This window comes from Seriola dumerili, unplaced genomic scaffold, assembly GCF_002260705.1.
Source record: "Seriola dumerili isolate Sdu_G_001 unplaced genomic scaffold, Sdu_1.0 BDQW01000066.1, whole genome shotgun sequence".
Lineage (NCBI taxonomy): Eukaryota > Metazoa > Chordata > Actinopteri > Carangiformes > Carangidae > Seriola > Seriola dumerili.
The window spans coordinates 2,334,758-2,352,800 of NW_019174321.1; the positions used below are offsets into that span (position 1 = coordinate 2,334,758).

An 18,043-nucleotide genomic window follows, 5' to 3' on the forward strand; every position below is an offset into this window, starting at 1 on the left:
TACATGTTTTTATTCTAATGGAGAAACCTCAGCAGGTGTTTAATAGAAACTGCAGGACAGAATATGAGCTGATTTCCCCAAAGTGACCACTGCTGATGACAAATAACCAACGGTAACTGAAGAGTTTGGATCCAAAATGAAGTTGAACTTTCAAAACAGCTGAAAAATAGTGTCTTTGTTGGGGACTATTTTCAGCGGCGGATTGATCTACATTTGGTGCTCTAGTGAGTATTTCAGGGCAGCAGGATGGTGCATGTGTGACTGAGTCAAAGTAAACTACAGTGTGTGTTCATGGTGATGAAGGAACAAGTCTCCCAGTGCAACAGTGCGGCTCGTTCATGTGTTTTTTAATAGATTCTGACAAAAATAGAGTCTATGGAGCAGAAGAATTCGATGCATCTGTCTTTGGATACACAGACAGTATTTGTTACTGGGATTTTCCTGGGATTTGTTGACAACAACATAAAAACAGGATATTGTCCAAATTATCATTGACAATCATTGATAACACAATATTCATATCATGTGATAAACTTGACTTTACTTGGATTTTGTATATTTCTCCTGCAGCACTTTGTAAATAAACTCTTCAGACACAAACTTGGTTCATTTATATCATCAGTTCACAGGCGAAGAAAGAAAACGGTCTGTAATCACACGACCACTGACAAGACACCACTGACACAAATATCAACACCAGTGTAAAGGGGCATTACACCACATTTCCATGTCTTAACAGGAAAGAGATGTGAGCAGGGATCTGACAGTGGGGCCGAGGCCGGTTCAGGCGGTGCGCAGGGGGAGATGATGTGATCAGGTGCGGACAGTTGGATGTGCAGTGGGGAGGTACAACATATTGATACAACAGATCGATTGAGATCCATTGAATGAGACTTTCACCTGCTGTTTTACATGTTGCAGCTGTTTCAACACCTTCTTTTGTCAAAAGAAAAAAAAAAAATATAGAGCTGAAATGATTAGTCAATTAAGTGAGAAATCAATCAGAAACGACTACAATGATTGATTAATTTGCTTTAATATTTAATCCAAACAATCTCTAGTTTCAGCTTTTCAAATGTGAGAATCTGCTGTTGTTTTATTTGATTATAAAGTGAATTATCTTCGAGTTTGCGACAGTTGATCAGACAAAACGAGCAAATGTACGATAAAACTTTGGACTGTGCGAAATGTAATCAGTGGTTTATGGTTAAGTGGGAGTAAGTAAGGAAGTAGTAAGTAAGGAGGGGGAGACTCATTGCTCACTTAAAAAAAAGGCTACTCACAGCTTGAAATAAGAGAAATCAATCATTAATTAATCATTAACAATCTCTAAAATGATTCTAAAGGAGTCAGTAAAGTGTCATTTAGAGGCTACAGATACAGACAGACACAAAAACACATTAAAAGACGGAACTGATAAGTAAAAAAAAAACAAAAAACAAACAAACACCATAAACACACGTGGACAAACACTGACACAACACCGATCACTGTACAAGGGAACACACACAAACGTTTTATGGAACGAGTATGAAAATGAAAACAGAGATCTGAAGTGAAACTGGAGCTGGATTAGAGAGATGTGTGGTTCAACCGGAGACATTTGGAGTGGACGAAATGAAAGGTGTCATCGGAGGGAGAGGGAATAAAATCTGTGCAAGTGTGAGCTGATGAGAAAACACGAGGAGTAAAACTGATGAGGCGGAGACAGACTGAGACCGATGGAAGACAAACAACTACAGCACGGTCGGGTTGGGAGGAATGGAACAGTTTTATTCTCACGGTGGTCATATCCCTGCGGCTAACGCGGCGGCTCAGCGCGGGGCGGTGGCCGTGGCCAGCGGCGTAACCATAGCGACCACGGCTGCCCTGATGACCGAGGCGAGAGGGGGAGTTCCCTTCGCTGAGGGACCGCCCACTTTCATCACAGCCAATCAGCAGATAGGGGGAGGAGCAGCGCTACACACAGGAGAGGATTAGAGCTGCGTGTGTGTGTGTGTGTGTGTGTGTGTGTGTGTGTGTTGTACTTCAGGGTGAAAAGGTTTTTATTTTTTAGGTCCTTCATGCTAACACTCATTTAGACGGGGTTGTGGGAGTGTTTTGAGTGGCATGTATCGTACTGTTGAAACAACCAATGAACATGTTAAAGGTCAAAAGAACTCAGATATTTTTGAGGACAAAATCATTTTGAGATACTAACGGCAACAACTGTTTTCAAAAACTGTACAGAATGAAACTGTTTAGGCAAAGCAATCTGTCTGTGTGTGTGTGTGTGTGTGTGTGTGTGTGTGTGTGTGTGTGTGTGTGTGTGTGTGTGTGTGTGTTACCTGGATGTGTACTCCATCCACAGCACAGCTGATGGAGTCCAAGGAGGGAACATGTCTCACTGATCCAGACTGATAGTTACTATGAGAAAACACAAACACTACAGTTAAGGATCGATAGTAGAACTGCAACAAAAAATGATTCAGAAACTATTTTGATAATCAATTCATCATTTAAGAAATTTTTCATTTCACAAGTTTGCTTGTTGCATCTTTTCTAATTTGAGGATTTTCTGCTTTTCTGTTTTATATCTTTGTGAACTGAATATCTCTGGATTTTAGACTTTAAAATTTAATAGACTAAACAAAAACAAGAAAATAATCAGCAGATTAATCAATAATGAAAGTAATCATTAGTTGTTGCCCTAATTGATAGCAATAAAAAGGTGGTGTGCTAGGCAGATGAAAATACAGCAAAAAACCTGTCAAAATAAACATGGCTGTTAAAGTTTTATACAATAAACAACAATATACACATTACACTCGATCAATATAAAGTTTGATTTGATACAGAGAAGTCAGACTGATACTATTAGAAATACTTTTATCACAAGTACAGTATGTAAACCAATGACAGCTGTGGTATATGTGTGTGTTTGTGTGTGTGTTACCTGCTGATGCTGCTCTTCCTGGACAGAGTGCTACTTGGAGAAGCTGGAGGTGTCTGATAGGTGTAGCTGAAATCAGAACCTTTCAGGTCCGAAATCACCTGAGAAACAACAGTAACACACAAACAACAACTCTGGTGACTCTGTGTTTTTGGTCGGACCGCTTCAAGGATAAGACCGGTTTTATTCTCTCAAACTGTCACTCATGAAAAGACCAAAAACAACGTCACACAACAACAACCATCTCTCAGTCCCTCCTGTTTCTGAGGCCATCAGTCCCAAGCCCATTGATCCCAACTGAAGAAATACAATTAATAGTTTTAACAGTGTAGCTCCACGGCCCAGAGGAAGAAGATATATATCAGGCTTTGGATACACAGACAATACTTTTTGTTTATTTTAAGTTTTTAGGATCAGTTCATTCTTGGTTTTGGCCTGAGGACGGTGCTAGCAGGAAGGTCAGAGGTCACCAAAAACATCAGGAGGAAGAGGAGGGTACCTGCTCGCTGGCTGGTGGGAGTTTATTGGGCTCAGCTGTCAGGTTCATCAGATCCTCCAGAATGGTCTGCAGGTGGGTCACCTCACCCAGCATGTTGATCTCATGGTCCTGCAAACACAAACACACACATTGATGATTAGTGTTGTTATTGTTGTGTAATAGGGTTTAAAAGCCGCCTCAGTCCCGTGACGGTGGATTTGGATTTGTGTGTACTGACCAGTACAGGCTTCAGCATGGTGACGAAGCTGCAGTAGCGCGCTCTTTCCTCTATCAGCGCCCTGCACACGGCTCGCTTCTCGGTGTCCTCCAGGACAGCGTAACGCACGTTGACGTCCTGCAGTGCGCTGTCCAGCTGGCCACGCACCTCGTCCTTCCCTACGGAAACACACGCAGGAGGAACTGATGTCAGGAAACACGACAACGTCAGGCTGAAGCGGATACAGACACTTATCCTGTACCTGAAAGGTCCAGGTAAGAACTGAGCTCATGTTCACTAAAATCCCCTGTTCCTGTTCAGACTGTACAGTTCCTATGACGACACAGGTAGGACAGTCACCTCAGCCTCCAACTGCCTCATCTTAATCTACCTTGTTAACTATAAATAATAATAAAAATATGACATAATTCCACTAGACAGATTAAAATTATCGCCACCGGTGCAATGTCAAAAAGTAAAACTACATGACTTTGCAGATGGCTTTTAATTTGAAACAATGGATACAGGAAGTGACAGAGAAAGGCAGATTTAACTAGTGATCATTAAATTAGATCGATTTTTTAATATTCACTTGTTGGGATTTATGATTTATTTTTACTTTTAACCAGAAAAGTGTCAAACTAAATCTGTTCCTTTCAACATATTATATGATAATAATATATATTTTTGAAATTGGGAGAAACTGTTTCATTACATTCGTCATCACTGTAGAAATGTGACTTTCATGCAGGTTTCACAGATGGTACAAGTGGAGATCACAACATAATAAGTACTTATTATTATAAGTAACTAATTATTATAACATGTTGTCATGGTAATGATTATAGGTGGGAATCCTCATTGAACTACAATATGATTCTCTGTTGTGAGACTTGCAGCGAAGATAAATCAACGCTAAACCAAACGGGCAAAAAATAGACATAACTTAGAAAATTATTAAAAATATTAAATAATATCTAATAAATATATAATAAAATATTAAAAAATAAAAATTAAAGCCCTTTATATCCTGACACACTGTTACTATTAAATCTCAGAGACAGTGATAACAGACTCAGGCTGTAATACTCAGATGTTACCAGCAGGGGTCAGAAAAACACTATACAGCTCATGTAATCACACACACACCGACACACACACCGACACACACACCGACACACCGACACACACACACACACACACACACACACACANCAGACTCAGGCTGTAATACACAGATGTTACCAGCAGGGGTCAGAACAACACTATACAGCTCATGTAATAACTAAAACACACACACACACACACACACACACACACACACACACACCAGCTGTTTGTCACACACATGCTGTCTGACCTTGTTCTTCAGTTTGAGTATTTAACTAACCGTCTGAAAGTGTTGGTTTCTGTATTTACATTCATTTCACTGACCACCTCATCTATTGATTTAATGACACATCCACAGCATATTTTTAGCTCATTCATAATTTCATGCCAGTAAAGCATAAACAAAGCAGACTGAGAGAAATAGTGACGCAGAGATGAGACAGCTTTCTCTCTCTGGTGTGATTTACTTCCTCGTTTACTGGACGATCCGGTGCTGAAACCCTGAAACCCTCCAGTCTGTCTACGATGGAAGAGGTTTTTGTGGCTGCTTCATTTCAAATTTCAAATTTAACACAACACTCATCACTTAGACACAAAAACTGTCCAGTTACATGTTGGAGGGTTTAATCCGCAGACCGGAAGGATAAATCTGAGCGAGCAATCGTGACCACTGCTGAGATGCCCCTGAGCAAGACCCTGAACCTGTAACTGCTCCGGTGGAGCCGCTCAGAGGCCAACAGATCTGACTGGTTGTACTTGGCAGCTTGTGTGTTACTGTGTGAGTGTGAACAGGATGTTCCTTCAAAAAGAGAGAATTTCTCTGCAGCTAAATAAAGATTTTGTAGAAAAAAAAAAACTGACACCACGAACATGTATCTGATATTTCTGTGCCAATATTATATATCATCATGAAGATGCCCTCCAGTTAACGTTGTAAGACATAAAATAATATTCTTTCTGATTCGGTTTTCTTCAAAAACGTTCAGTTACCTTGTTACAAAATTATTAAATTTATATCTAATCTTTCTCCCTTGTTGAAAAATCCTGATTCTTTGCAAATATTGTTCTTTTCAAAAGTTTAATTGCTGGACACAAGATGTCTCCTGCTTCACTGAAAAAATCCACTGGAGGCTTCAAGTTTCCACATCACACTTGTTTCAGCTGCATATTGGACAATGACTGGCTTCAACACTAGTGATGTCACTAAATCCTGCTGAGATTTAACTTGAGCACAAAGAAACTTTTCCCCCTCAGCAGACGAATGTGAAAACAGTCGTCTGGTATCAAGCGTCGTTCTGCAAAGTGAAGCATCCAACAAGAAGCAATATGCATTTTTGAGAGAAGGGGGGCTATAGTTTTAAAATCTCAACATTTTGACTCATAATGACAATAATTTAGGATTTCTTTCAGAATCTGACTGACTGTTGAAATGAAAAATAACATGATCAATTTTTTTTTTTTTTTTTTACAATTTACCATGAATATTGTGATTAATATATATTTCAATAAGTGAGTTTGTCTTTGCTTGTTGTGTGTGTGTATGTGTGTGTGTGTTATATATACATGTGTATGTGTATACATGTGTATATAAAGGTGCTCTTTGGAGTCAAGGACCACGATGAATGCAAAGAAGAGGAGAAAATCCAAGGCAATCTGAGAGTCGAGGTATAATGATCAAAAGCTTTTACCATATTACAGGGCATTACGTTACATTGTGCTGCTTTAGTTATGATGGCTTCCAGCTGAAGCGCGCTGGTGTCAGCTGTGTAATGATAAAGGCTTTGATGTGCCTTGGATTTCTTCTTCTTCTTTGCATATTATATCATCAGTCTGCTCATCTCACTCTCGGGTGTTTTACTGCAGCCTGTGTATGTACACTGTCCACACAGTACAACATCACTAGGTGCATTTGTAGCAATGATAAAAATAATATTTAACACTCATGTTGATACAATACTGTCATGCAAGATGTCGCCTCACTACCCACTTTAAACTCTCCTGAAACACTAAAACTCTCATTTTAAAGCTACTACTGCCAATGAGAGTGTAAGGCCACACTGCTGGAGGCTCTGACGGACTGTATTAAATTTCAAATGCTAACATTACTGTGGCAACACGCTTACAATAGCAGTGCTAATATGCTTGGCAGGTATCTTGTTTACCATCTTAGTTTGATGTGTCAGCGTGTGAACATTTTCTAGTTAGCCCTGAACAGAACGTTTGGTAATAAACCAAAAACAATGGACATACTGAAAATTCGACCTGATGATGGCACTAGAGAGTTAAAAGTTACAGGATCAGCGAAGTCGATAAGTTCATCCTAAAGGGCACATGAATGTCTGCACCAAGTTTCATGGCAATCCATCCAACAGCTGTTGAGACATTTCAGACGGATATTTCAGTCTGAATCAAAACTTTAGGCGATTTTAGCCACACTGACAAACTGACATCGCCATCCAGACACAGATGCCACAAGCATTGCTACTGAAATACAGATTTGTCTGGGAAGCAAATATTCTTCAACCTCTCTGCCTCACTTCATCATATTAGAAAAGTAAAATGCAACAACTTGAATACCATGTAGTATTTAAAGTTAAATCAATCAGACTCTGAAGGTCATGTTTTCAAACCATGTGGGGAGACGCCGACAGAGCCGAGCTGTAACTGTGCGGTCGAGCCTGAGCCTGGTGGGTTCGACCCGGCAGGTAGAGAAGACAGACGGAGCTCTGACCTGCAGACCACCCAGCTGTGGAAACACACCCACTCAGTGTAAAAATAAGTCCAGAGGTGGTGGAGGGAGTCTAACTTTTCGCCAACATAGAGGAGTTTAAGAACAATGCACAGACCTGCACATGTAAAACTTTATAAAATGATCATGTTTAGAAATCTGCTCCCTACTGATCTGGTCCAACAATAAGATGCTGCTTTTATGTTGATGCATCGGTAAGAATCATCAAACAATATAATGCTGATACTTTAATGACATTTTGCTTTTAATTCTTTTCTTTTACTAGTAAGATGAATATGCAGGACTTCTGCTTGTAAGAGATGTAATTAAACTGCAGTATTGTTTCTTTTAATATCTAATATCCGAAATCACCGGAAAAATCTCATGACCTGATCTCCAGCGTCATCTGTTCAGAAAGTTTCAGTCAAATTGTTCTCAACAAATTTTGAGATATTTTTCCAGCCAACATGATACAAACAAATCCTCTTTTCTAAAATCACAGGAGAGACAGGGGCAGAAAAACAGAGACGCAGACAGTAAATCCTGTTGAAAACAGTAAGCAGCAGTTTCCACAGCCCAACACACACACTGCAGACTTTGTGTCATAAAGCTCAACCTAAACACAGCCTGTTCACTCAGGTGTGTGAGCGAGAGCATGGGGAGGACAGAGAATCATTTCCACATCGCTAACAGAAGCTCAGTGTCGGTGTGCTGTTGGTCCGTCTGACGTCTGGCCTCTGTGGAAACACACAGACAAGCCGTGTGCTGTCAGACTCCAAAAACACACGAAAACACAAAATCCCTGAAGTCAGAAGCTCCGTCTACTCAGTCACTCTGTTAAAGGTGAGACACAGTTCAGACGAAGCTAATTCTCACCAGCTGGGAAATGTTCTGTAATAACACATCGTGTTTGTTTCCAAACAGGATCTCCAGCTTTTGACGTTATTAAATGGAAGTTACCTGAATGATCACTCTCTGACTTGGAGAAACCGATCATGAATTTTTCTCAAAGCTGTTGTGGCTTTAAAAAATACAGAAGTGACTAAAAATCCAAAATGCCTCATGTCAGCCAAAGTCTAAGTAACTTAATCCTAATTTAATTCTATTTAAGTCAGACACACTTAACCTGACAAGTCATTTACGAGAGGCATCTTTCCCATCGCTGTGGCTCCTGACTACACTTCCCAGAGAACATTTTCCCTTTCAACCCTGGCAGCTCATGGCCCATGTTAATTAAACATCTTGTATTTATTCAAAATGGGAACGTTATTATATTGTACATTTTTCTTTTTGTCAACAAATCCCATAAAAAGATAATTGATCCCATTAACAAATACTGTCTGTGTCCAAAGTCTGATATTCCTCTGTGACACAGAGCTCCATTGTCTTCTAGAAACTATTAAAAACACATCAGTGAGCCACACTGACATGCCCTCAGTCCCACATACACCATCCTGCTGCGGGAACACCCACTGGAGTACCAAACGAGTATTAATCCGCCACTGAAAATAGTCCCTAATTCCTCCTGTTTGGTTTAAGGAAATTACTGAACCTTTTTTTAAATAAATGATGCTGTATATTTCTTCACATCACAGACGTCAGAGAAGCTGACTAACGCATTAACGCACTGTCTTGTCAAGGGTTTTATTTATATCCAGAAACATGCAGAATACGGCGACAGGCACTAAATGTCTAGATTATCAAGTGTTTATAACCACAAATAGAAAAAAAGTTATATTCATGCACAAAATGCATTCTGACAGAGAGAACGAGATGTTGTGTTTACTGACATGAAAATATCATAAATTATTTTAATAATTATTCACCAACATCACAGAGAAACTGCAGACAGGCTTGAGGCATGAAGAGTGAAACCGATACTTCAGCGCTTCTTTAACTGCATGTTCTTCAGCCACAAACCAGTCCGTTAACATTCCTCACTCACACAGGTGCTGTAGCCTCAGGCTGGACCAAATGAGGAATCACCACCACTGCTAACAAGCCACGGAGAGAGAGAGAGAGAGACAATGATTATGTTTGGTTTGGGAGCGTATTTCTGTCCAAAGCACCTACAGACGCCGTAGATGCTGACTGCAGTGTTTCTCAGCCTGTGTTCAGCTGCAGAGGTTAAGTGATCTGATCTGCTCCAGTACGTTTTGCACACGAATCAATGCAGTTCTATTAATTATTCTTAAATTAATGAAGACATACTGACAGCCTATTTATGTCTGTTGTTGCTCACTTTGAACATAATTTGATTTAAAAGAGGCACTAATATGTTTCCTGGTAGACGACACAGAATCCTTGGAAACTTTGATCATATTAAAAACTGAATGTTGACACGCAGAGCGGCTGTTTGCTGCTTCAAATGGAAAATACAATATTAAAATCTAGTGATATGCCAGCATCAATTTTTACATGCTAATATCACTGTGGCCAGAAATACAGTTAGACTGCTTCACAGCATGACTGCCTTTGATTTCAGTCACGGGACAGTGAACCATATATTGCAGCTTTTTGGACTAACATCAAATAAACTTCAAACACCAGACATAAAAGCAGATTGGTTGTTTGGAGGTTAAAGGGACTATTCGTACGTTTTCTCTGCTGACGAATGTGGTTTCATGATCTTGTTTCTTGTCCTCTGAGCAGCGCTACGTCTCCAGGGCAGATCGGAGGCTGCAGTGAATCACTATCAGAAAGTGTCGAGATGGGCCGGGGCTATTAGCCGGTTAGCATGCTAACTTCAGCAGAAGAAATGACGCGATAGAGACGGGAGTTGACATTATCACTGCTTGGCGTTGATTGGCGCTAAACTGCTAATGCTAATGTTAGCTATGTAGCAATAGCAAAACTTACACATAGGTCCTTTAAGACAGGTGACTGGAATACACAGATAAAAGATTTTTCCTAATGACATTCAGTTAATGGTCTGACACACCTGTCTATAGGAGCTTCTGCAGAGCAGGGACCGTGTAGTAAATGTTACCTGCTGGGTGTTAATCATTAAAATCATTAAAAATGTGCTGTGCTGTGTTCACAGTGCCCAGTAATAATCGCTGTATTAATGATAACAGACTTTACCAGTGGTGTTGTTACCATCAGAGAGGCTCATCGGTTTATAGTAAAACCAGTTGTAGTGTCCAATTTCTATTAAAATCTGACTTCACCCAGTTACTAAGTTCTTGATTAAACCTAAATTTTGAACCAGATAATAAACACATGCGAGGAAAAGCTACCTGAACGCAATGCGAATAAACTAATCTTCAAAAAAATAGGGACCTGAGGGTGATTAAACTTGATCCAGGAGAACACCAGTGACTCCAGTCCAGGGTTGTGCCTTCCATACTGGGAACCAATTGGACCCACCAACCCCTAATTACTATTTCCCACTCGAACTCTGTCTATAAAGTTTGTAAATATCTTCTTCTTAGATGTCTGTTGGTGACCGACATGACATCACAGATGACGGTCAACAGTTGTGATGACACACGACCACAGCTTCAGTCAAAGCTCAGACTTTCTGCTGATGATCATCGTTTCTTTTTTTGTCACGGTGACTAATTTCTTCAAACAGCAGAGCGCCGACGTGAAGCTACAGCTGCTATTAAAGGCTTATTCATCCAACAGTCTAGACCATCTGCCTCACACACTGATGATGTCATCAATGCAAGACAGGTGGCCAGGTGGTTCAGTTCAGGTGTTTCTGTGCAGCTCATAGAGGCAGGTTCAGACATGGAGCAGCAACATGCAAAAAAAACTGCCTGGAGATTCAAATGACCTCCCTGTTCCTCCCTCTCTTCACCTCCTCTAACCTCCCTGTTCCTCCCTCTCCTCACCTCCTCTAACCTCCCTTCCTCCATCGTTTGCATCCCTCGTTCTTCTCTTCCCCATCTCCTATCTGTTTCTTCATCTGTCTCTCTCCACTTGAGAACCATGACATCATCCTCCTCCTCCTCCTCTTTAAATCAACCACATGGCAACCACTTGAGAAAGAGATAATTACATCATCCATCCATCTCTTGTCCATCTTTAAACTTTCTTTTCTTTCTCCTTTGCTTGAAATTTCTTTCCTTTCATTCTTCTACAACCTTTATTTATTCTCAGCCTCCTCTTTCTAAAAGTAAGTCCTGAACGCCGCGTCTTTAAGATCCAACCCAGCTGCAGCAACTGGTGGATGTTTGTTATTCCCCCTCAAACGCGTCAAAATGAGCTGGAAATCTCACTTCTGCTTTATGTGCTGAATATTTTGTGATTAAAGCTTCTACGTGTAAAATTCTCATGTGATTATGGCGACACCACGCTGGTGTTCAGGGCGGCGATACGAGGGTTCAAACTTCATTTGAACAAAACGTCTCATTCATTCAGACTTTTTGAAAATATGACCCCAGCGTCTGTGTCATTATAAATCCATATAGAAGAAGGGACCAATGGCATCTTTATGTCTCTGTATTTCCTTTACTCTCCTCATTTCATCTGTCTCTGTGCAGCTGCAGATTCCCCATCTGAAGCGGTTACCATCACCACATAATGACAGAGCGCACACACACACACAACACCACACACACACACACACACACACACACACACACACACACACACACACACACACACACACACACACAGAAAAATCATATGGGATGATTAGTGATGGAACAGATGTTTACTATTATTTAGTTTTTCCTTTCTATTCCTGTCACACTGCTTATATGTTTGCAACAGTCGACAGGAGGGGGATGAACTGAAGTGACCTGAGAAAAGAGACGGAGGGTGACAGAGCGTAAGACTGAAGGGAAATCTTTTAAATCTTGTAGTAATAACTGAGCTTTCTGAGTTGAACATATTTCATTGCCATTGAAACTGTGATATCAGTGCCTGTTCTGTGTGTGTGTGTGTGTGTGTGTGTGTGTGTGTGTGTGTGTGTGTACTGGAGAACAGGAGTGTACTGTAACTAAATATTGAACACCAGCTGATCCACAAGACGATGAAAAGTAAAGGTCTTGGCTGAAAATAACTGGGCTTTTGTTAAGAATAGTTTTCTTTAACCAACAACAGCTAAAGCAGTTTAGTCCTTCTGTCTGTCCTTACTCATTATATGGAGTCCCCACACACACACACACACACACACACACACACACAGACACACACACACACACACAGACACACACACACACACACACACACACACACACAACTGTACAGCAGAGATAATTATAATGTGAAGCCCTGATTGGTGAGTGTACAGAAACCGTTTTAGTACACTGTGCTGTGTGTTCTTATGGGCGTGTGTGTGTGTGTGTGTGTGTGTGTGTGTGTGTGTGTGTGACGTGTCATTACGTGGTGACAGTATGTGAAGCTGTGGCTCAGACTCTTTCTTTGCATTTACTTTGCTCACTTGTTTAACTCCCTCATCTCTCTGCGCCGATCAGTCTTGGATTTATTTCTGTAGATTTGTCCGTCACTTCTATCAGTAATAATAACGCATCAACTTAAGACCTGAGATTCAGTTAGAAACATAAGCAGGAGAAAAAACAAGGTGAGCTTTTATATGATTATCTAAAATGTCTGTGAACATCCAACAGAGTTTACGGACTGCTCCACCTTTTACCTTCCATACTTACAGTAACTGTAGGTATGTCTCTCTGCACTGAGAGATTATTACTGACATTTCAGGTGTGCTCACCTTCAGGTTGACCTTCAAATATAAGTGGATAAACTGTTGGCTTGTTCCCAGATCTCAGAAGTTTACCAGTCTTTGGAACCGGCCTTTCCTCTAAATACTTGATTCAAAACTTGGCACAAACTCACATAACCTCAGCCATATTTCAGGCCTAGTTCCCCGGCTGCCAAGTGCCTAACTTTACAGTATGTTACAGACCATAAAGACACTTGTCTTTGGGAATATTTAACAGTCACACTCTGTTTCCTGAACCTGTGGATGCTGTTGTTTTATTCCATCTTGAAAGCCTAAAACATACTGATAAATCAAAGTTGTGAAGTGAAGTGAAGCTACGAGCGGAGACTTAAGATCGATCAACGGACAAAACTATGAAAATAAGATCCAAGTTGTAATGAACGAAACCTTCCCGTCAAATGTTTTTTTTAATCTGCTTAAAACGTTTCTAGAGATTCAGTTTGTGCTAAAAGATCGTGATGATTGATTGGACCGAGAGAGAAAAGAAAGAGCAGGGAATGTTTTAGAAAAGGAAAGAACGGAGGAAAGAAAAAAAAAGGCACGTAGCAGAAAACATGTTCAGAGATGTTAAAGCCACATCAGACATCTCTGTTTACCATGGGCGGGTCTGTACGGAGACTGTGTGTGTGTGTGTGTGTGTGTGTACTATTTCTGTGTCTGTGCATTTGCATTGGACTTATTGAGAGGGAGGACAACGAGGACATTTGTATAAAGGCCTCAAGGTTTCATTTTGATTTTGGTGTGTGTGTGTGTGTGTGTGTGTGTGTGTTTATGCATGAATGTGTGTTTGTGCACGTGCTTGGGCGTTGTCGTTCTATTTCTACCATATAAGGCCGTCTGCAGTCTCTCCTGGCGAGCTTTCAGTTCCTTTGGTTACGGCAGAGTGAAGCAAAGGTGCAACCATGGCAACCACAGGGTGTGTCACAGTGATAGCAGGGAAGGGTGTGGCCCAGGTGTCTGGGTTGCTATGGCAACCGGCTTAAAAGTCACTACAAGCAGAGAAGCTGCTCAAACACTTTAACAGTCTGAATTATTTACTCTGTCTTTACCACTAAGTCAAGACAGGATGAGTCCTAAAGTTCGTCTGTTTGTCTGTCTACTGGTCGGCACTGACATGTGCATGTGTTGAACTGCTGGGGTAGTGATTCAAAGTCTATCTGTTATCAAGACAACAGCCCTGAGGTAAGGTAAGCCCTAAGTCAAGGCCGACAAATACCAGGTCCAAAGCATCAAGCCCAAAGTGAAGACCAGCGAGACCCGAATCAAGGTCCAAAGGTCCAAAGTTGAGGCTAAGCTTTAAAGGTTGTTTCCCAAGTTATGAACGAGACGTTATTTGTCTGCTGGTCTGCCCTCCAGGAGAACACATCTCAGCTTCACACCTTTAACACAATAAAACAAATAAACAAACACACAGTGCTCATACTGTTTGTCATATGTTAATAAGTGGAGTAATGTTGCTGAGGAGCCTTTACAGCCAGGAAATGCCTATTCACTACTTCATCATCACAGATTGTTGACTGAACTGTGAAGTTTCCTTCTCGTAGTTTCAGAAAAGTTAAAGTTCTCCAGTATTTTACAGGAAAAAACAAAGATATGAGAAAAACCAGAGAAGTAAGATTCTGTCTTCTTCTTTCCTATCTTGTTGACCATATTGAAAACACACACAGATTTATCTTCTCATCCCTTGACAACCAAGTTGGAAAACACTTCATGATGGTTCAACAGCGCTGTTCGTCTCAGGAGAGCCCTGTCACTGTATCTAAAAACATCCTGTGACTCATGTTTGTAAAAGAGCAAAATGGCTGCCACACTTAACACTAACCCACTTGACTAATCCACCAGTGGAGCTGAAATGTTTCAGACTCTGTATCCAGGGAGACAAAATATGTTGAATTTTTATAACTAAATGGATGAAAAAGATAAGCAGTAAAGTAAAAGTCAAAAAAAGAAGTAAAATGACCCTTTTTTAATGATATCAGGGGGGTAAGCTCAGGTTCTGATCTCTAATGTGCTTCAGGTGAAACATTTCAAACCCCAGCAGAGTGAAAATAAAGGCAAGAACATGAAACATGTGCTGTTGCAGTTACGTAGTTTCAGAGGGATTATTTCTTCCCTCAGGCCGTCAGGTGACTGACAGGAGGCAGAGCATAACGTAACGCAGCAGGGATCTAAAAGCACTTATCTCAGCACAATGACGGCAGGATCAAACAGACTCCTTATGTTTACTGTGGAGGATTATCTCACTCTGTGGAAGACGGTTTTCATATTCAGCAGGTGGCTTCTTCCTCTGAAGTAAACAAGCTCCGATATCTATCGCGCCATTCCTTTAGCTGCTTTTAGCTTCTGACTGTCTGACAATGTTGTGGCGTTCGTTTCGGTGCTGCTGAAAACCTGATGGATGAGAGATGACGGTGGTGGTGGAGGTGACTGACATCCGCCTTACCTTTCTTCACCTTCTTCTGCAGTTTGATGGTGTCTGATGATTTCTTCTTGATGTCTGCTCTGGCTTTTTTATACTCTGAAAAACAAAAACATGCAGAGTGAGGGAAAGTTTTTGCGTGTGTGTTTGTGTGTGTGTGTGTGTGTGTGTGTTAGCGTGTTGGCATACCTTTGGCATGATCTTTGTCCAGCTGACTGGCCACTTTTTTCCACTCCTCCATCTTGGACTCCAGCGGAGTGATGAGACTTTCTGAGAGAGCGCTGAGAGAAAAAAAAGACAAAGAGTCTCGATCGTTGTGTTTTTCTAAAGTTGATGCTATAAAATAAAGTTTAATTTGAACCAGTAAATCTCTGGCAGGTTGAGTCAGAATAACACATTTGATTTCATTATTCATTCATGCACTGCTACAACTGATGATTATTCACAATATCAGTTATTTTCTGATCATTTTCATCACTTAACCGATAAATTTAGTTCATAAAATGTCCAAAAATAGTGAGAAGGTCCTTTCCCAGAATTCCCCAGAGCCCCGGCTGACATCTTTACATAAAAAAATAATATAAAATACTTAATTTACAGGGACATCCTCAGATCTGAGAGGCTGAAATCTGAGAATGTTTTGTCACTTCTGCTTGTTTAATGACTTCAGCAATTAATTGATTACCCAGATTGATGGCAATTAATGTATTGTATCGACAAATCTAATTGTTTCTATTGATGTCATGATATTATAGTATATCAGTATATTGAAGCGTTTCTATACGTTTGTCCTTCCCATTCACAGACATGAGGGAGACACAAACGTAGACTTTCATCTGACTGACAGCTTCTCTAATGACGGTCGACAGTAATGGCAGAGAAACAGTTGTGATGCTGCAGCAGTGACAGTGATGACAGACACACACACACACACACACACACACACACACACACACACACACACACACACACACACACACACACACACACACAACTGTCATGTATTTGCATATGTCAGTTGAGAGTAATTATTATGTCTAGTTCCCACACTGTCAGATCAGGTGTCATCATTCACACCTTCACCTGTCCTTCCTCTCTAGTAAATAACACACACAATGCTCCTGTGTGCGTGTGCGTGTGTGTGTGTGTGTGTGTGTGTGTGTGTGTGTGTGTGTGCGCCTTACGTGGTGAACAGCTTGAGTTTGGACTCGATGCTCCGGTGTCTCATACACATCCTGGTTAGTGCCGAGCCGATCTCCTTCGTGGCACCTGGGAAAAAAAACCCAAAAAACATTCAGATGATGAGTATTATTTTGAAAAGAACCTGGAATTAGTGAAAACAAATAAGGTTTCAAAATAAAGCTCTGTTTGAAACTACAAAATAAAATGCATAATGCTGGCAAATGACATAACAGCTTGTACAGAATTGATCTGTATGATTCAAATTCATGTCCAAAATAAAAGAATATCACCTAAACTTGAATCAGCTGTATAACGTGGACTCTGCTGCTTTCACTTCAGCTGTGCATCATAAAAAAATAGTTTCACTGTGTTGAAACAGACTAAACCTGAAGCAACATGAAGTGAATATTCTTCCTTGTTGTTGCTGTAACAGGAGCTGAACAGAAGCTCTGAATTACAAACTACATTTAATCAGTCAAACCACAAGCTGATGGAGGGGAAACTGCAGCAGACCAGTATGTGTGTGTGTGTGTGTGCGTGCTATCATTGCTTCATAAAGTGGTATTAAGGAAAATCAATCTGATTAGGATCTTATGACGAGTGTTGTAATGCGTGTTGAAAACAATAGGTGTATGTCTCATTTTGTTCATGAATTATGCAAGAAAGAAAACAATCCCCTTTCACAATCAGCCCTGGTTAACTGGATGTAACAGTATTAGGTATATCTCTCACACACACACACACGCACACACACGCACACACACGCACACACACGCACACACACGCACAGCTGATGACATAAGATGCACTTCATGGGACAATGATAACTCATGTGTATACAGTACACAGCCATCCACATGTTGTAATGCACATTTGGAGCTGGTGCATCAAAACAAGACACTGACTGAGGTGGAAAATTTGATAATGTGATTATTAAAACAAATGATTATGGCTGCAGGGCCTGTTTCCATATTTTGTTCTTGTTTTATTTCCAGCAGTGCACTCACAGTATATCAGTGCTGCAATAAAAGCTCCAGATTAATAACTGGATGTGATATAAATGTCATACGAGGTCAGTGGGTGAGTGGGTTTCCTTAAATCAGAATTACCTCAGTAGCAATATGCAGAATACAAAAAATAACTATATTATAATACTTCTTTTCCCTGTCCTGTTGGTTCACCTCTGATGTGTTTATCCAGTTTAGCAACAGACTGACCAGTTACAGATACTGGTCTGCTGAGGGATGGATTGCACTGGTTGCTGCAGCTTTTTAAACTTTGA

At 40.6% G+C, this 18,043-nt stretch overlaps 1 protein-coding gene across 1 annotated transcript in view; it reads right to left on the reverse strand.

The window, feature by feature from the left end:
- LOC111219508 (metastasis suppressor protein 1-like) overlaps positions 1-18,043 on the reverse strand; it is a 60,499-nt gene that overhangs the window by 6,963 nt on the left and 35,493 nt on the right. The window contains exons 4-10 of the mRNA XM_022742204.1: positions 16,764-16,848; positions 15,769-15,860; positions 15,604-15,678; positions 3,649-3,806; positions 3,432-3,539; positions 2,936-3,033; positions 2,328-2,406 (exon numbers count right to left, since the gene is read on the reverse strand). Coding sequence (XP_022597925.1) covers positions 2,328-2,406; positions 2,936-3,033; positions 3,432-3,539; positions 3,649-3,806; positions 15,604-15,678; positions 15,769-15,860; positions 16,764-16,848 — 695 coding nt within the window. The remainder of the gene's footprint in view (positions 1-2,327; positions 2,407-2,935; positions 3,034-3,431; positions 3,540-3,648; positions 3,807-15,603; positions 15,679-15,768; positions 15,861-16,763; positions 16,849-18,043) is intronic.